Source organism: Neltuma alba, unplaced genomic scaffold (assembly GCF_004799145.2).
Source record: "Neltuma alba isolate B1F8T4 unplaced genomic scaffold, ASM479914v2 tig00012201_pilon, whole genome shotgun sequence".
Lineage (NCBI taxonomy): Eukaryota > Viridiplantae > Streptophyta > Magnoliopsida > Fabales > Fabaceae > Neltuma > Neltuma alba.
In genome coordinates, this window is record NW_021636740.1 from 609,417 (window position 1) to 630,247 (window position 20,831).

General features: G+C 36.7%; 2 protein-coding genes across 2 annotated transcripts; both read right to left on the reverse strand.

Annotated features, from left to right (window-relative positions):
* Positions 1–2,539: 2,539 nt before the first annotated feature.
* LOC114724895 (UPF0160 protein) lies at positions 2,540–7,399 on the reverse strand. Its single transcript, XM_028911350.1, has 7 exons — positions 7,089–7,399; positions 6,689–6,835; positions 6,484–6,582; positions 5,479–5,670; positions 5,173–5,292; positions 3,500–3,571; positions 2,540–2,996 (listed from the first exon to the last, which is right to left on the reverse strand). The coding sequence occupies exons 1-7, from the start codon at positions 7,338–7,340 to the stop codon at positions 2,772–2,774; spliced, it is 1,107 nt and encodes a 368-aa protein (XP_028767183.1). The 5' UTR covers positions 7,341–7,399; the 3' UTR covers positions 2,540–2,771.
* A 7,246-nt stretch (positions 7,400–14,645) lies between these two features.
* Positions 14,646–16,212, reverse strand: LOC114724803 (uncharacterized protein At4g22758). The gene is made up of 2 exons (XM_028911259.1): positions 15,409–16,212; positions 14,646–15,283 (listed from the first exon to the last, which is right to left on the reverse strand). Exons 1-2 carry the CDS (start codon positions 15,638–15,640, stop codon positions 15,099–15,101), a joined length of 417 nt encoding a protein of 138 aa, XP_028767092.1. The 5' UTR covers positions 15,641–16,212; the 3' UTR covers positions 14,646–15,098.
* Between the last annotated feature and the right edge of the window lie 4,619 nt (positions 16,213–20,831).

Here is a 20,831-nt window from a genome sequence, read left to right on the forward strand (position 1 = left end):
TTGGAATCTAAGCAGCAAACGTGTATTCATTGAAACATCTCCTTATTTCTTAGTACAACAACAACAGTGATATTAACAATAAAAAGAGTCTAGATTAACTTGCTTGTGTCTCCATTAATTAACCCGTATTTCTTTTTAATCCTATCAGATATTGAACACCAATATTACTAAATGAATTTGGAACACAATAAAAATAAGGCCACCTAGGATGATCACAAGACGGAGAATATTTTCAGTTTATTCCTGAATTGATCCTCAACAACCAAATATCTCATTTGATTGACCCATTCTTTATGTGGATATTAAAAAGAGGAAGGAAAAAAAGGAACAATAATAGAGTGATGACAGCAACATGTTAAAAGCATTAAGGTGGCACATCCCAGAATGCCGATGCTATATAGATAAATAAAAGGTGAGAAGAAACAATTAGAAGAACCAAGAGAGAGTGATTCATCAGCATATGTCAATACAGATAGGAGGAGGCATTAAATATAATTAGTGTTTGGGAGGGCAGGCCATTGGATTATTGAATTGAATAAAATGAATACATGAAATATGTGTGTATATGTACCACCACACACACATGAAACATCCATATTCATCTCTGCGTATTGGACCATCTTCCAATATCATCTAAATTAATTTTTTGGCCACCTACCTTAATAGATTAATAAAATAAGTTCTTGCAAATACGGTCAAGTTAATGCGAAGGATCACTTGTGTGTTATAATGGAGAAAAGTCATGGATTAGCAGTATTAAGTTTTTTATAGCTAATAATTGGTTTTTTTTTGGTGAATTAAGTTCTTAATACGATCTCAAACTCAAATGTTGTCGGTGACATTATCAATTTCCTAAAGAAATGTTGAAGATTTCAGTCACAATTTTTGTTGCTTGAAAATAATTTATTTAGCATGATACCAACTCTTAGTCATGATTTTCAACATGATAAGTCGTTTTTTCCTATTTTTTCTCTGCAACTCAGGGGTCTTCTTTTCCAATCAATAATCAAATACAAATGACTGTGAATTTTTGTAAAGATAAGTTTCTTGAATTTGAATTTAACAGCCGGTATCGAAATATTTCCCTAACCTTTTCTTGTTGTTCTTCTCCCAGTTCATATATCGTTTGAGTTTGATATTTTTCTCAACAAGAAAAAATTGAGACCAACTTGTCCACTTGAATAATGTAGATCCTTCTTTCATGCTTACACATCAAAATCAATGGCCCACATGAGGCCCATACTTTTGTTATTCACCTTTTATTTAATTTCGCATATCCTTTTCAAGCAGCCAGAGAAAGTCGATGAGGTCTCTTTCAGTTATACACTTAAACTGCGGTTTTAAAAGAAAGCATTAAAAGGTCAAAAAGAAAAAGAAAATGGATCGCCTTCTAAAGCAGGAGTAGTTGTTCAGTTCTGTTAATAAGAAGAGGATTAATTTAAAGAAAAAGAAAAAAGTTGATAAATCATTTGAAGATGAATCAGAAGTGAGTGGAAGTAAAAGAAGCCAAGTCAAAGCAGAAGTACGGGTTCCAAGGTATATTTTTTTGGGATCAAGGAACAAAGTGTATGAATTTTAGAGTTACGGTCAAAGCAATAATTAATTTGCAGTTTCTTAAATGAGAGGAAGCTATGACATTTCGGATTTCTCAAAGATAAATATTCATAAAATATTTAAAAATTGTACCAAAATTGTCTTGAAAGAGAAGAGATAGATTTCTACACATTTTCATTTTCATACGTTTCTCTTTTATATGTCGGGAATCAGAATCAGAAATATTTGAATTTAAGTTAAAGAAAATTGAAATGTGAGGTGATGGTTGGTGAATAAGAAATATGAGATTGGAAGGCCGCATGTATTTGCTAATGCGGCGGAGGCGCTGCAATATCTCTCAGAGAGAGAGAGAGAGAGATCTGTTATGATCTGAATCTGAATCACTAATTCACTCCCACTCGTGGGGTATGAACAGTCAAAGTGAGAAGCATTTGTGGGACCCTTCTATGACTTCCTGTCTTTGTTGAATAGTGTTTGTCTGCAAATCCTGATCCTCATATTATTCCCTCCCTTCAAATCTTTTTGCCATTAGCAGTTTTGATTTTTCAAGCAAAGCAAATTATTATGAGTGTGTTTGGATTATCTTGGCTAATATTGATCGAGCTCTGGAAAAAATTAAAGCGAATGACAATAGGATTAGCCTCACATGTTTTTTGAATCTGCAATTCTGATGCCACATAGAAGTAGTCGTTTAAAATTTCGCTTCTATAGTTCGAGTCTTCCACGTTTGTTCTACTGATTTTGTTCGTTGAAATTTCTCTCTGTCAGTTTCGTTTGGAAGGTCCTCATCCATTTCAATTCATCATACATTGCAATTTTTTCATGTTCCCTTCTTTGTTAGTTCAACTAATTATAACAGTAAAATTGGCTTCTCACATTAAACTTTCGCTTTTATATGATTTGCATCTGACCAAGGCAAAAGGGCAGCTATGCAGCTATCTCTTTCGGCCTCTTATTGATTAATCTATCCCAGCAGAAAATTGGATTTTAGAAACAATGACGCCATTAGCAACAGAATCAATCTGCCTTCCACATACAGAGTGTAGGAGCTTCTGGAATGCCATTTGAATCGATTAATACCGTTTCAGCCCACCCTACATGCCACTGTCTGCATGTAAAATTTAGGCTTGTGTGAAATTCAAATGGTAAACTATATCCTCAAATCCTGGAAGTTCTTGCAAAATTAAAAACACAACTTTGACTAAGGATCTTTTCTACTATATCTTCAAAGCAGCCCGGGCCATGGTTAGGGCACCTTCAAAATTTTGGTTTCCACCAATGAAACCACTCATGTGCACAAAAACACAACCAGGAATGCCAGATACCCTTGACAACTCATCATCTCTTAGACCCCGCCACTGTGATGGTAAAGGTTTTCGGCTCTCGAACCTATCGGGAGACACTGCAACTGCCTGAACTCGCCAGTGTTTGCTTCTCTCATCCTGTAAAACGCATTCAGTTAAGGGAAAAATCAGCTCAAATGTCAAAACAAAATACCACGGATGTATCAACCTAGCAGGTCTTAACAAGGAAAGGTCGAGGTTCTGGTGATGATATAAGGACTGAAGCCTACTCATGGGATATGAATTTCAGCTGACCAAAAACAAGCCAAGGCGTTATCAAATATTGACCCTACTTGTTCATCCATCCACGCTACAGAATAAAATAATTGCATTGGTTACGGTGAAAAATTCTATAGTTTTTTTATTCTTTTCTGTCCTCTTAAAAATATTCTCTCAATAGGAGTTCATTTTTATCGAAGATCTTGTTCTTACATAAAAATAAATAGTGTGGAAACCCTTACATGCAGGCACCAAGCCAAACACAATAAGAACAAACGACGTTGGGATAACTACCCCACTCAACACTGCTGAAATTTGGATTGATCGTTGTACTAAGCACCAAATCATTGTTGCCAAAAAGAAAACAGTGATGATGAATATACCTGATAGAGAACATATTTGATGGGAGGGTCAATTTTCATCTCCTCCTCAAGCTCAAATAAGTGAAGCTTCCACTGCAAGATAACATAGAAGTTCCAATTTTCTTACAAACACACCGTGTAGCTCATGTTAATGCATTCTAGACCATATGCAGCAACAGCAGCTTGTCTGCTCTTTTATGTCGTGATATTAGCTAATGCCTATCATGCATTAAGATCAACATAGACGTTGCATGCGAGCTAACATCCAGGAAGTTGTCTTGCTACCGAATCACTAGTTTAAGTGCAGCAAAATGAATTAAAATTTAAAAACAAATCTCAACTTGGCAAGGAAGAAGAAAAATCATTTTGGTAGTAAGAGTCATCAGCTAGTTGGTGAAAATGAACAGAATCAACAGATGAAAGGTGGCTTCTGCTAATTGTATCTTTCTCTTTTAGAAAAAATTGCAATAACAAGATTATGAGAAAAACACGATTTTTCGTTTTCACAATAAAGAAATGCTGAAGAGATTAATATCAAGGAGGGTCCTATACAGTAGGAGTGAGCGGCAGCCATCCCCAACATGAAATTTCAAAGGTAATATATTTGCCCCCTACCATTTCTAATCTGCCCCACTCAGAATAATGGACGGCTTCAAAAATGTTCTTCAAGACATAACTATCTCTGACATTAACCATGAATGATTTTATAAATGATGGGCCTACTGCTTACGGGCCAAGCTTGTCACTAACGTATAGGCTGCAAGGTGAGGTGGGGGGGTGAGAGGAGTGAACCAGCCTCTTGAATGCTAGTGTGTGCAGCATTTGTTATTGGTTTTCAGTTCATTTGATTAGACCTACACTCCCGCATATATATCTTAAATTGAATACAATATTTGAGAGGGTTCCATCATGTTAGAAGTCCGAAAGGCCTAAGGGCCCAAGCCCACTGCACTGGACTTCACTAACCTATGGGCTGTGAGGCGTGAAATGTGGGCGAGAGAGGGAGTGGACAATGTATAGCGGGGTTTATGGTTAGAATGAGGCAATTCATGAGTTGTTTGGAAAAGTATTGACCTCTAAAATGGTAGTGCGTGCTGCGTTTTCCATTGTTTTTTCTGTGTAGTTCATTGGCTTAGGCCTACATTCCGGCAGCTTTATGTCAATATGAATTTGAATTGCATGTTAAAGAGGGTTCCACTAACAAAACATATAAAATGTCACTAATTTTGTCAGCCACACTCAATCTTCATGCTTTCACAGAACCCGTCAGAATAAAAGCTTCTCCCAGAAAGTCTACTAATGGCTACCAAGATCGGGTAAAGAAAAGTGCATAGATTAAAGAAATTAAGAGAATGAGCAGCAACTATGAAAGCATATGTATATTACTTCCAGAATGTGTTTTCCTTGTATTAAGCCCGTTATGCATACTTCTATGTCATTATAATAATGCTATTTTTTTAACAAAATGTGTCTCTAGTTCTTCTAATTTCAGTTATCACTCAATAGATACTTAAAGATGCTAATTTTAGTAATTAGCAGTGTGCACGCTCCATCACAGCACCACAGTTAGTATCCTATGAATTCAAATTATGATTTCTGTGAAAATAACATCTGAATGAATGTGAAATAAAATTTAAATAGTATACAGGGACCACCACAGCACCACAAGAGGGATACAAGAATTCTCCACTCACAGGACAGAACTTTGTCAAAACTAATATTTCTCCGCTAGGATCAACAGCATGCCTTGCTTCAAGGGTCTCCACTACAATTGACCTAGCTGGTAACCATGATTTCAAATGAAACCGGACACTCTGCAAAATTAATAACAAAGTTTGCTAAAACACAAATTCAAAGAGTCACAATAGCACATCATACATAAATCCTTTTTGCCTTGAGATAGCTACAAGCTGTTCATAATCCAACACCAGGCAAGACTATATTTAACCCCTTATTCATTAAAATGTTTGAAAATAAAAGAGGAGAAAGAGAGAGCTTACATCCAGAAACTCACTGCCCGCAAGAGCCATTGCTCGCTGAAATGCTTCATTCTCTTTCTCCTGTGATTGATCAGGATCTGTCCAATCTAAGTTAAACCTTCCTACTCTTGAGGACAAATGTGTGTTATTCACATATTTTGGAGGCTGGTCTGTCTCATACTGATTGATTCCATTGTCAATAGCATCAATTGCCTGACATGAATATAAAAGAACATGATTATTGTTCAAAAATGATCAACACTGTGGGAGGACTTATAAACCACAAACGCACTATAAGTTATATGAGCCCTGCTTTATTAAACCAGATAACATGTACTTCAAGATTCAGTTTGCTTCAATGTCCCTCCCACAACACAAGCATAATCAAAGTTCTATTGCAAAGAGGCCATTGAATGTTGAATCAAAACGACTGGACCTTAAATTCAGATTATACCAGCCATATACCAAACATGGAAACCTTTCCCTATTATAGGGCTGTATTCCAGCAATTCAGATCTCTCCAACTTAACCCTGATAAGGAAGATACATTGACACATATCAAGATGACTTCTGCAGCTTCCAAATTAATGATATGTCCGATGCCCACAATGAATGATAACCCGATTGCCAGTAGACTGCACACTCCTGTTTATATTGTATATGAGCATATTTTGTGAAAAAGCTTTACCTACTGATTGCCATATTTTGCAAAGTAACTAGTACACTCGTCATGCAACAATACCAGTCACTGTATACAGTATGATAGCATCGTGTGCAAAGGCACAAACTTAGTTCCCCTAATCCCCATAAACTATTCCTTTTGTCCATTTCCATCATGCCATTAAGTCTAATATCGTTCCTTTTCGTATAAAAGTCACAGATGTTGTCTGATCTTTTTTATTTGTAAATTCAAGTATCGCTCTTATGAAGCCTTTTGTTTTGTTTTGTTTTGTTTTGTTTTTTTTTTTGGGGGGGGGGGGGGATGAAGAGGATAAAACTCAAAACACAGAACTGGGCATTGGCTACCTCCATGAAGCTCTTGTACACGGCAAGATATAATCGATGCACATCTGGATGATCTTCATTCACCTTCAGTTCCTTGGCTATAATCTCCCTGCCAAAATGCTATAGGCAGGGAAAAAAGGACAGTAACGTCATAAAATTAAATTCTTTTTCAAGTCGGATTTAGAAATATTTGCTGAGTACACGTTTTCTTTCAAAAAGAGATTACCTTGTAAACAAGACCAGCACTACTTAGTTTAGTAGAGAAACCGTGCCCAAAAGCCTCCTCAAATCCTTTTTGGTGATGATCATACCTATCTCGACTGGGATCATAAACTCCCCCCACATCAAGAACAGCATCAAGACCCTCTAACACCTGCAAACACAAATTGTCAAAGATATCTACTATAAGAATGATTAAGCTTCTGTTACATTTTCCATATTTTGAGGGAATTAAACCCGTCCCCCCACCCCTCCTGCTCCATTATAGCTGCTCTCCCATGAAGGTTATTGGCAGCATTTTCAGAATTGGAAGGCTTCCCAATGGAATTTATGTAAAGCATCCACCTTTACATTTTCCCAGGAACCATACACAAGAAGCAATTCGCTGGAGAGCTTAGAGAACGGACCTGGGGGTCTCGGGTGCGCACAATTTCGGCGCTGGAGAACTTATCAGTGAGACGAATCATGAAGCAGCCAAGGGCCTCGTCGCAGTGGAAGCTTCCATTGTGAGTGCCCACACGCTTGAGAGATGAGTTGATGGGAGAAGCAGCGGAGAAGGAAGCAGAAGACCTAGCGGTAGCGTCAGCCATTAGAGGACGGGTAAGTTGTCTAAGGAAGGTGAAGTTAGACAGCAGGTTTGCCCTTGTAGCTGCTAACATGCCTCTTTCAATTTCTAACGACGGTCTTCATTTCCTTCTCCTTGTGGTATCGCAGCCTAACCCCGCCGGCGCCGTTTCACTAGGGTTTATCAAAACGAGTTTAACCACCTTACCTGTATTTAATTTATTTTTGCTTCGAGATTAGTCGATGATAAATATGAAGAAATCGTTAAAAAAAATAATAACCACAAAATACCATGTGAATTTCAAAAAGACAAATAAGACAGCTGAATAAATAAAATGACCAAATGGACATGAGGTACTGATCTGGAATTTGCATTTTTGGTATAAACTTGATTGTTTCTGAACACTGAGTAGTGTATTCGTGCGATAGAGAAAGGGAGAAACTGATTTCCTTAAACGAAACTAAATCCAAGTTCCTCTAGTCACCAAAAAGGGTTCTTCAAAATCACATTGCCGCCGTCACAGGAGTAGATTACCGTCGCTGAATTTGGTTACTATCGTTGAAATACACTACCCTGTCTGAAATAACTCGTGCTCCCTGAGATTGTCATCATCAAAGAGGTCACTGAAGTAACACAAGCTGTGAGAAACAAGTAGGAAGCTTAAATATTATTATTCATAGAGCATTTTCGATGGGTCTCCACAGCTTAACATGTTATTGTCTAGCATTCCTCTTTTTGGTTCTATCTCTTTTCTTCGCATAAAACCGTTTTCAGACAATATGAAGCTGTCTGGTTTTCTAGTATTATTAAACCATTTGTCCTGAATTTTAGAAAACACATATTGTGATTTACAACTTTCGTAGTCAAAGTGACCACTTTGTTAATGGGTTTTGCAACCTTTTTTCAGGAGACAAACAACTTGTTTGTAAAAACTAATAAAATTCCACGTTAAATTTGACAAAACATATAGTGGAATTTACAACTTCTGTAGTAAAAATGACCACTTATTCAATGGGTTTTGCAACCTGTTTTCAGGGGATGGACAACTTGTTTCTAAAAACTAATAAAATTTCACCCTAAATTTGATAAAACACGTAGTGGGATTTACAACTTTCATAGTGAAAATGATCACTTCTTCAATGGGTTTTGCAACATGTTTTCAAGGGATGGGCAACTTGTTTCTAAAAATCAATAAAATTTCACACTGAATTTTACAAAACATATAGTGGGATTTATAACTTTCATAGTGAAAATGACCACTTCTTAAATGGGTTTTGCAACCTCTTTTCAGGGGATGAGCAACTTGTTTCTAAAAATCAATAAAATTTCACGCTGAATTTTACAAAACACACAGTGGGATTTACAACTTTTATAGTGAAAATGACCACTTCTTAAATGGCTTTTGCAACCTGTTTTCAGGAGATAGGTAACTTATTTTTAAAAACCAATAAAATTTCATGTTGAATTTTACAAAACATATACTGGGATTTATAACTTTTGTAATAAAAGTGACCGCTTTGTTAATAGGTTTTGCAACATATTTTTGGGGGATGAGTAACTTATTTTTCACCACCAATAAAATTTCATACTGAATTTTACAAAACACATAATGGGATTTACAACTTTTATAGTGAAAGTGACAACTTCTTCAATGGGTTTTGTAAACCCGTTTTCACCGGAAGGGCAACTTGTAAGTATAAATAAATCATTCGGTGAACGTGCACCTGAAGTACATCACAATAAACATTGAACTATTAACTTTCATAATTAACTACATGTATAATAAAATCTATTCACATAATGGGAATTACCAAAAACCAGTAGGCATATGACAACAGTTATATTACGTAATTGCTTGCCGCCATTTTCTGATTTCTGCTTCATCATTCACCAAATACTGAATATAAACCCTCAAATGCAATAATCCTGTTCCTATTTCACTATGAAGCAGCCACAAAAATGAATAATCTAAATCATGCCATCAACTTCTACTCACTCATGTAATCCCACAGGTTTACTCCCTCTCTTACTAAAAATCCTCTTTCCCACAACCAAAACCGACCAAATCAACAATTTCTACAGAATAGCGATGCAGAGGAATAAGATAATAGCACTTCCAGCATTCTTCTTTCCTTCTTCCCGTGTTTCATCAACGTCTTCTTCTGTTTGCTTTCTTCTCACTTTCAGCTCCTTTTTACCTCACTTATCGGGGCAATTCGGTCATTAGGCCAAAAATAAAATTCCAAATTGGTACCAAATGCCCTATTTATCATTTTGCTTATTCATCTGCCTTATTTGTCTTTTTAAAATTCACATAGTATTTTGCTGTCATTTTTTTTAAAAAAAAAATCCTAAAATTTGAAAAACGCAGATAAAAACCCACAATAAAAGTATTAAATAAAGGAGGAAATTACGTAGATTATCGCATCATGAAGTTGGAATATAACGTATTGCTGGCAAAAAATTAAAGTTATAAACACGACAGGTAATGCGACACAACAAGAGCAAGTGGGCTGATGGGCTGGGCCGTGAAAATAGATAGGGGAGCCCACTAAATGTCCACTGTATGTTGGGCCAACGAGAATGGGCCAGGCCGGTCCATATTGCCCCTCATCGTTTACTGTCCCATTCAGGCTGGGGTGGGCTGTGCGGACCCCAATCCATTGGTGACGATTGGCACAGGCACACACTGACGATTCAAACTCGTGAATGTTCTGTTGATTTAGACTGTGAGTTAGATTTTCTTTTAATCAAATCATCTAATATCTAGTGTTATAAACTATTCTAAACTAAAAACGGATAAATCTACTAATGTTTTAATTTATAAATATTTAGTTCAAGGTTTTGTATAAATAATCTTGAGTTCCTTATTGTTTAATGTTTTCTTATTAGCAGACACAATTGCCGCAACCAGCAGCATGTGAGCATGGCATATTTGGAGCCCAGTGTCAGTCCATGCCATGTGCAAGTTATTTAAAGGGAGAGGTCAGGTCAGTCTTCATTTGTTTGTAACGCGGACGCTATACTCTAACTAAACTGTCTCTTGCACACCTACCCCTGGATCTATCTATTTTAACATAATAAATTTTTGTATAAATTACAATCTCAACTCGTTATTGAATGTAGGCAGCGCAATGTACAGATCACACCGATTATACAAAAAATGTGCAATAACTTATAGGAAAAATGACAAAAAAAACCACCGAAATAGAAAAATACACACAAGAACCGGTTTGTAAAATTATTGTTAAAACCCATCCTATCGTTATCAAAACCCATACCAATGTTGTTATGTGTCTTTATTTATAATTTTTCTATTTTGATGGCCTTTTTTTTGCCATTTTTCCTAAATTATAGTTTATAGGGGTTAAATTGCATTTAGCTTTTTTTTTTCCAGAAGCACGTATTATTTTAAACTGATTTCTTATTTCATCAATTACCACGTAATATCCTAAAATAACTTTTCGTCCAAGTTAAATTTTTTTTTCTGTAACAATAAGTATCTCGAACTTAAAATACCGAGTACAATTGAAAACAATACTTTGAAGTGCATGACAAAAAAACTACTTTAGAATGCTATTGAAAAATGAGGTGGCTGTAATAAAAAATTAAAAATCGATTTAGGATAATTTAGTCCTATTAGAAAAATACTTGATACTACTATTTATGCTGGTAAGTATGTTACATTTGTTGGAGTTCAGTCTGCTGCAGAGTGCACGGAGTCGGTGATCTAAGACCCGGTTTGAAACGAATGAAGTTTTGAATAGACTAATCGAAGGCTAATTTGCTAATTTGTTGGTGATATTTTGTTATTGATAATTATGGTGCACATGGCGTTTATGGGGTGTTGAAAATGACAGGTGAGGAGAGGGTCATTGAATTGGAATTGACGAGAAGGGTGAGAAGATTCCGGGCAAGAGCTGGAAAATGATGGCGAAAAGGACGGAGGAGAAGAGTGGAGAGAGTGAGAGGCGGGAAAGAAGGGCCAACAGAGAAAGGCATAAAGATAAGTAGGGATCACTTGCTGTTGATCGGGTACAAAAAGGAGTTGCCTACCGTACCCGCCCTTCATGCTGATACAGAGATTCCAAAACATATTACTGGGGCAACCTTAGCCTCACTTTTTACATCATGACAAACACAACGATACGAGATCTTTGCTTGATTTTTTGGCAGATCTTTTGCCTGTTCAATTATTTCATGACTCAAAAAGAGTTGGAAGACGATCCATTTTCCGGGTCATGCCAACAACACATATTATTCTAAAAATATTTCTCCGTCCTAAATATAATACTTTTTTTAGTGTAATTTATACTATTAAAATGGTACTCCATCCGTTTTTTATTATAAGAGACAAATAACCGAAGTATGTTGATAAAAAAACAATTAAAATTAGTCACGAACAATTAATGTGTAAAAAGTATAATTTTTTTCTCTAAAAATACCCTCATTAATAAGGAGAGAGAGCATGAGAAAAAAAAATTAAATTATTAAAAGAAAGAGAAGTGAGAGGGAGAGAGAGTGTTAGTTGGAGATAATAAATATGGATAAAATAAGAAATCAACAAAAAAAATAAAGACAACTTTTAAGTGTCTCTTATATATAGGAACATGCCATAAGCATCAAATGTCTCTTATAATAAAAAACAGAGAGAGTATAATGTCTCTTATAATAAAGAAGAGAGAGAGTATTATATTTAGGACTGGGCGAGTAGCGCTTTTTGGTTTTGTTTTAGGTTAGGAAGTTAAAAGTGCGTAAGAGGAGGATGAGTTGAACTGCAAATCTGCTGATTTACGGGAGGTTTCAAGCGGTGGGGAGTTTGAGAGCGAAAGGTGGAGAAGAAATGAAGACAAGTTGATGCAAGGAGAGGCGTGCGTGAAATGGCTCATGGGGAAGAGGAAGGGGCGGAATAAGAAACGAACACGTGTGCATATTGCCCGTGCTTTTTTTATCCATTATTATTTGACTCCAATTACAGTACAAGAAGCAAACGCCCCCATTCCCATTACCGTATCATATGCCGCGGCGCAACGGCACACGTGAGCCTCACTCCACACTCTCCTCCTAATACAATCAAACACAGCCACTGTATTGCCCTGCTTCCCGTTTCACCTCTGCCATCTCCCCACTCCCCCCTGTTTGCCCCATAACATCCCTCCCCGCTCAATCCCCATTTCTCTTCCGACACTAACGCTATGTTTGGTACGGGATTTTTAGAGGAGAGGGGAGGGGAGTTGCTCCCCTCTCCTTGTTTGGCTGGTGTAATTTTTTAGGAGGGGAGGGAAGCCCCTCCCCTTCCTTCTTTTGGTTAAGATGTTTTTTAAAGAAGGGAGGGATTCTTCTCTCCTCCTTTTCCCTTCTAGCCTCCCCTCCAAAAGTAGGGTTTTTTGGAGGGGAGATGAGAGATAATATTTTAATTCCTTATATACCATTTTGATTTGTTAATCTCTAATCAGTCGTAAACATTTCTACATAAAAGAGTTTTTTTGAGTATTTAATAAGAGGTTATTAAGATAATTGTCTCCAAAATTAGTGAGCATTTGTAAACTTTTTTTTTCTCTTCTTCTAATTCCAAGAGATTGTTGGTATTTTCTTTCACCTTCAAGGTCTTTTCTCTGATTGAAATCTATCACTCGTGACTTTTTATCTTGATATTTTATAAGTATGTGACTATGTCTTGTAAATCAAAATTGGTGAATTGTATTATATATATATATATAGTTATATCTTAACAAAATAAAAAAGTGAGAAAATTCATTTAAATTTTATGAGGTTAAAATAGTCAATTTTTTATTAGAACAAAATAAGGTATTATTAAAATTGCTCCCTCCCCTCCCTTCCAATCAATCCAAACAGGAGATCATTAAAATCCCTCCCCTCCCTTCCTTCTCCCTCCCCTCCCCGTTGTAGCTACCCTCCCCTTTTCTCCCCTCCCCTTCCCTTGATTAAAATCCCTCCCCTCCCCTTCCCTCCATTGAGCCAAACACAGCGTAAGGGTGAGACCAAGGGGAGGGAAGGGATTTTAATGGAGGGAAGGGGAGGAGAGGGTAGTGGAAGGATTTTAATATTATCTTGTTTGGATTTATAAAAAAAAAAGGGAAGGGAGGGAAAAATATTTTAATATGGACAATTTTGCTCTTATTTTTTTTAAGGCGTGGGCATAATAGTCACAACATGACAAAATATAAACATAATAGTTACAACATGACAAAATATGGGCATAATGGTCATAATATGACAAAATATTACCCTTTCCCTCTAAATCCTCCCAATTTTGGAGGGGAGGAGAAATTTTAAAAAAATTTCCCTCCCCTCCTAAAATTTGTGTGTTGCCAAACAAGAGGAAATGATTAAAATCCCTCCCCTCCCATCCCTTCCCCCTCTCCCAAATCCCTCATACCAAACACACCCTAACACACACAATCTATGATTACATGAGGTTTATATCTTCAACTTAGACACTAGACACCATCCTAGTGTACGCTTGTTTTATTAAATCACTACCGATCATACCATTTCATTGCCTAGAAAAAACCCCCTCCTAAATCACTACTACTTCATTGTATAACAAAAATCGACATGCTTTTGTGATTAGAATATCCAATTGAACCAAAACAATAATTTATACATGGCACATCAAAAGCTCGGGCGAATAAAATAATCATCCATTGATTGAGACATTACTTTAGTACAACTATCTGAATCATGCACGACGCGGGAGGGCAGTTACCATACGATTTTTTACGGCCAACCAGAGTGCTTACTGGTTGCCAACCCTTCAAGATGACGTTGCGCAAAAACGTCCCGATCCCATGGAACCAATATACAACCGTCCATGACGTCCCCAATTCCGTGCTTCACACGATCCCGTAATATCTACTCATGGCTTCGTTTTATTTGCAGACCCAATACACTGGTTAGGTCACGGTACAATTAATAGACCCCCTCTATTTCACGTTAAAAACTACTAAAATAACAGTTTTGATAGAAACATGAACTCAGTTTAAATAACACAAGATAAAGAGGCATATGGCAACTTGTTTCCACCAAGATTATGGTTTTAGTCCTTTCCAAACTAGAAAGGAACACAAAATCAATCCACATTTCTAATTACTTGGGGATGATTTTCTGGCTAGGTAATACTCGGTTCGCCAATCACTGAATCTAGTGTGCTTTGTGTCAATTCAATATTGTACCATCAATTAATTTGCACAAGATTGTACATACCTACCGTGCAAGTTGCTACGTGCCTCAGAAGTAGGATCCAAATAAAAGATATTACAATAGTTGGATTTGTTTAGATGTTAATTCCTTTCTCATCCACAAAGTCAACAAACATAACATATTTGATGCCAGGGGCATCCAAATTCTCCGTTCCATGCAACTACAAGAATATACCCAAGAATATTTGCCCCATTCATTGCCTTAATGAAAATGAGAACTACAAAAACTTGGAGAATGTGCCAAGCTAAAGTAGCATGGTGAACAATAAACGTCAACCAATATTCCAGCTTTATTCATAAATAAAAATGAATCTCTGATACGAGAACAACATGAATCCGGCAAGAGTTCGCTGCCCAGAGGAAGCCGTAATTGGTCATAATTTCCGACATAACTCAATGTCAAGGACTCCAAAAAAAAAAAATCTTAGCTAAGGCGAACAGACACCAATAGCTAATTCAACTTTATTATATCAAAGGCCGAGGACACAATGAATCTCTAAGCCAGAGTTATTTAGAGTTCAGAGTTCACACAAGCCTTTGGCTAATAAGAACAGAAGTGAACAGCAACACAAGATAACTGACCCAATAAAGAACACAAGGTGGAATCAGGGGAAAGCTCAAAACCACGATCAATGGGAAGAAACTTTCAGGCTGAGGGACTTGTTGAACCAATTCTTCCAGCTGCCACTGCCCCCCTTGCGCACAAGTGCTGCAGCCACACTTGCTTGCTCTGCCTCCTTCGCAGGCTGTGGCTTCTTGCAGAGCATAAAGTTCCGAGCTCCAAATGATCCAATTGTATCCCATGGACTAAGAGCTGAAATAACATCCAAATTCAGGACAAAGAAGAAGCATGAATTATCTGAAGTACAAATGAATACATAATGAAGCTGAAATTCCCAGATTATATTTTAAAACAAGTTCACATAGAATGGAACCTACCATCTGATCCAACCTGAGGGGAATAAAGCAAGAAGCCGCTGATATCAGACCCCAGAACGGGAAGCCGACCCTCACGCGCATACAATTTCAGGACGTTGTCGATGACCGCAGCGACAAGCTCCTCCTCATAAACGACGAAGCGGATCGGGCCGGCGCTACCGAGCACATTGATGCTGATCAAGAGCCTCTTGCCATTAGCGTTCTGGCTCTTCTTGGGCTTGGAAAGCAACATTGTGTCACAGTCACGAATCAAAATCTCAAATCACGAATCAGCGATCGAAAACCCGGGACCCAAAATCCCAAAGAAAGAAAGGATCTAAGAATTGAACCGAACGGAGATCAGAAGAGGATGCGAGAGATGACGAATCAGGCGCAGGATTGATTAAAAAAGCAAAACGAAGGGGGTTGGGTCCGCACGGCGAGTTCAGGGGTCAACGCCGAGGCAGCGGTAGTACCAGCCTTCCTTGCAGGAGCCGAAAGCGAAAGCAGAAGCAGGGAGAAGAGCGCTCGCCCTCGACGGGAGAAGGGAGAGCATGAAATCGGAGGTACTCAGGGTTTCTACCATTCACAACGAACTATGAGACTCGGGAACGTGGGTGGGAAATTGGGATTGAAGGGACAAGAACCCAGTGGAAGAACAGGAACCAGACCAATCCAGAAATCAATTGGAGAAAGTTGGGGGGTTAATGGAGATGGGGGAAAAGAGAAGAAGGCGGATTTGGGTGAGGGAGACAGAGAAGGTGGGGGATATTTAAACGGGAGGGAAAGCTTGAGGGAAGGGATTAGGGTTAGGGCTAAGGCTGGCGCTGGCGGAGGTGGGATTCGGAAATCAATCTTTTTTCTTTTTTTTTCTTTCCCCTGGTTGGTTGACCAATGGATATCGGTTGGTTTCATGGTTTGGAAGTATCTGAAGTTGCGGAATTGCTTTTGAGTTGAAGCGTGGCGAGGTAACCGCTTCCGCTAATTTTACCCACCTCACATATATTCTCCCTTCATCTGCGCGCCTCAGTCGCCCGTCGCTCGGCCCTTTTTTTTTTTTTTTTTGCATCGAAAGTAAGTAACCGTGCACTGTGGAATACTTTCCCCTTTTAGCAAACTTAATAAACAACCGTAGTAATTACTCCCTCATGTGCTTTTTATCAGTTATAATTTTTTAAACGACTCTTAATTTTTCTTTAAGTTATAGAAATTTTTGGAATTTTAATATATTTTTTATTTTGAATTAATGATATGTTTTTGCATTATAACCGTTTTTTCACTTTTTCCCTTACTTAACTTCTCTTTAACTTGTAATTTATGTTTTAATTATTTGTAACTCATAATTTAGTAAGTGGTATTCATTGCAAGCTTTTCTTTATTGTTTAATGTTTCGTAGGCTAGTTGATCACACATATTTAATTAAAATGTCAATTAGGGATCAATTAAGTTGTCATGGGGTAGAAAAGGTTTATTGTGACGCTAAGATCAGAACTAAATAAATATATAGTTTAATATAAAATTTATTTAACTAATTTGATCAGGATGTAATTTACCTCCTAACAATATGTTGTGAATGTTATATTTTTTTTAAAAATAAAGAGTAGGGATAAATAACAACAACTTAAATAGTAAATTATTGTCTCGGCATGATTCTCTTGGATTCGATCAAAGGATGAGATCCAGCTGCAGATAATCTGTCGACACTTTTCTCCGCCGGTGTTCAGAGCAATGGAACTTTTTCGTCTCGTCTCTTGAAATACGTTTAATTCGTGCATTTTATTTATTTATATGCAACCAGCTAATTCTAAGATGTTGATTTGATGATTATAAAAATTATTTTGTGTGGCGAGGAAAACCTACGACACAATTTTTTAAAGGAAAAAAAACCCTATGATTGATTTAGGTACTGAAAAAAAAAAAGTTAAATACCAAACACGAATCAGTCATAAAAAATTAAATTCATAAGGAGCCTCTTACTTGTTAATGGTGAATAATAAATAATACTCTTCCGGTCTTTAATATAAGACCCATTTAACTAATTTGATTAGATTAAGAAAGTTAGGTAAGTTAGTTAATTATAAGAAAAGTGACACATTTTTCCTAAAACACTATAATCATCTTTCTCAATACCCCTTCTCCCTCTTCTACTTGATTATAATTGAGGGAATATCCATAGGGACAATTTAGAAAAAATTGATAAACATGATAAATGGGTCTTATATTTAAAATCAAAACCAACTCAAGAATTAAGTCCTATATTAAGAACCGGAGGAATACTAACTCATTCTTGAAGCACTCAAAAAAATCTAATGTGGTAGCAATTGAAAGAAGAAAATATCCGCCTTCAATTGAAAGTAATATTTCTGAAAAATTATTATTAAAGACATTAGAAAGGAAAATCACTACAAGATCCCACAAAAATATAATCACAGAAAAGTCTTAATAATAAGTAAACAGCATGCACTTTATTATTATTTTTTTTGAATTCAAACTTGTTATTTTGGTTATTACATTCCTTAATTAAAATCACAAAATAATATTTCTATTAAAATTCTATTTAATTTGAAAAGCCGGGCTTTGAAAATTTTAAAATCTAAGAATGGAATTAGTGTAATTTAATAATAATAATAATAAGTACCATACTTGCATTAAATTTCTTATATTCATCAGGTTAGCCCTCCAATAACACACGATCACTTATCCTATTTTTAAAATATTATCATCTAATTAACGACTCATATGGGGAAAAAATAACACTTGTTCATATATATGTGTGTGTGTGTAATTGAGAAACTTATTATAATAGATATAAAAAATTTGAGTTGAGAATTTGCCTAATAGTAATTGTTGTGATGTTTGTGGTAATCATATTTTCTAGAATATTTTCAATTTAAATTTGTAATCGAACATAGAATCTTAAATATGGATGGTAGTAAGGGCAGGGCGGTGCGGACGGAGGAGCAAGAGGCGTGGAGGAGGCCATGAAATGCGAGGAATAATGGACGTACAGGGGGGCTTCACATGTGGTGTCGCTATCTTACTTGTTGAGGAGTATAGGGGTTGCTTGCATGCTGCCACACAGGACCACAGTCAGCCTGGGAGAGCATCGAGTTTCGAAAAGAGGGTTTATAATGAGATGCTGTGGCCGGTTGGAATCATAGACCATGTTAGCGCAGGGACGCCTGTGATCTCAAATCAACCATCCATGAGGACGAATCATGCAGTTGTAGATTTGCGTCCAATCAAAATCAGTCTGAAATTCTACTGGATGAACGATGCTCTCTGCTTCAGAAAAATATAAACAAGGGGGGAAATAAATAAAATAAAGCAGGGGTCTCAAATTGGTCACGCTCCTCGTCAGCATCAAGTAATCTACTGAGACGTAGCGTCCTCCCAACTTGCGCTCAGAATCACATTCCCCCCGTTACGCCCCGCCCCCACAACTTGGCGTACCCATCTCATTCTCATCAGCGCCTACGTACCCTCGGCGTCTGATTTTCACATTTTCTTTCTTTTTTATTCTGCTTCGCACTATGACTTCATTTGCGTAAATGAGTTAACATCTTGCCAACAATGTAAATCAACTCCTTGCCAATTAAAATTAATTTATGTTGGCCTCTTAATTTTTAACGCGATAGCGGTCTCATTGGTCGCGTAGAATAGTATATCTTGATCTTCTTTTCACCCAAAAGAGGGCAATTTACGGTTTAACACGGGAATGTCAGGTGGAAATCCTGTAAGAGTGGGTAGTCTCCCAGTTACTGTTTCGTTTTCAACTTTCAACCTTATCTTACGGTCAAGACAGCACACGTTTGCACTGAGAATGAACATCACAATGCGCATCACCATGTGGATAATCCAATTCAGCAGTTTTTGGACCGTCTCTTTAATACTCTGGTCCTAAATATAATATTTATTTTATAGTGTATATATGGATTTCATATTTAGAACTGAGAGAATACTAAAATTCCCATATGACTGTACTTATCTCAAAATGATTTTAACAACACCTCCGGATAAGAAAGCTTAATGAGCAAATTATGAACGAGTTTTCCAGTTAGGTACTTAAAAAATATAATTACCCCAGCCAGGCAACCGATGATTTTTTTGGCTGTTCAAAAACGATCGGTTAAATTAAACAAACAGGGTCATGATTCATGAAAGAATAAAATAAATAGAAAAGACATTTGAGAAAGTTTCAGCGCCCTACATATATCCCGTATAAGCAGTCACGGATTTTCGGCCGCAAAAAAAAAACAGTCACACGTTTTGGATGGATGTCCTGTTTAAAATGTTGAAATTACGAAAGCAACAGGAGTTAGTCTCTAACGATTTCCTTTTTGTTTCTTTTTATCTCAAGAGAATAATATAACAAGAAAGTTAAAAATTACTAAATTTCAACTCAAGTTTGATAATACTATTTTAGTTTTAAATATAAGACTTACCCTGTAGTGTAATTTATATTATAAAATACGTCTTATATTTAAAATTAAAAGAGTAATATTTTATTTGGGATAAACAATACTGAATTTGTAAATGATAAAAAAGTTTGTTGATTTCTTATTTAGCATTTATAAATTTCCAAAATTTTTGTTGTTTTCCCCGGGGGGGGGTCCTATCTCACTGGCGGGCGTCACATTCATAATTGAAGGTCAATTTTTACAGCCGAAAACTTCAACAACAGAACAGTCAAAATAGTCGAAATCCAGAAAAAGAGGCTGCTCGATGGCAAAGAGGGAAAAAAAGGGAAGAGAGGCGGCAGAAATCCCGAAGAGAGTGGAATCTCACCAATAGTTTCATCCGGCCTTCAACCTTACCCCGTCCGCACAAAAACCGGTCTGCATTGAAACGCATCCCAGAACATCCTGAGTGGGACCAAATAAGATCGATTAAAATATAATTTAACTAGAAAAAGTCTAAAATCTATCGATATACGTTATTAATAAAAATATTTATTTATTATGAATAATTAAATTAATTTTTTAATATTGGTAAATTAATTATCCAGTGGGACGAGCCGATAACATTAGACTGGCCACCAGCAAATATATATGGCTTAATGTGGCGATGCCATTACTGGATACTGACACAGCGAAAGTAGTCAGAGATCCGTGGCCCAAATGAAATCGAACGTCTTCTACATCTGTAGCTCAGTGTGAAATGTTTATAATCTTAAAAAAAAAAAAACAACAAGAGTTGATCAAAGTAGAAAGAACTTAGATATCTTAAATATCATGTTTTAGGTTCGATTCTTGGGACAGTATGTATAAAAAAAATACTGTTAAGAGGGGTTTCTGCCAAGGCATTGGTTTCTAACAATACTCTAAGACATTAGTCTCTTGTAGTTTGGATAGGAGGATATTATAGATAAAAAAGAATTAAAAAAGAAAACAGAAGAGGATATTCCATTATATATTCGATGTGGGCTCTCCTGGAAATTGCCG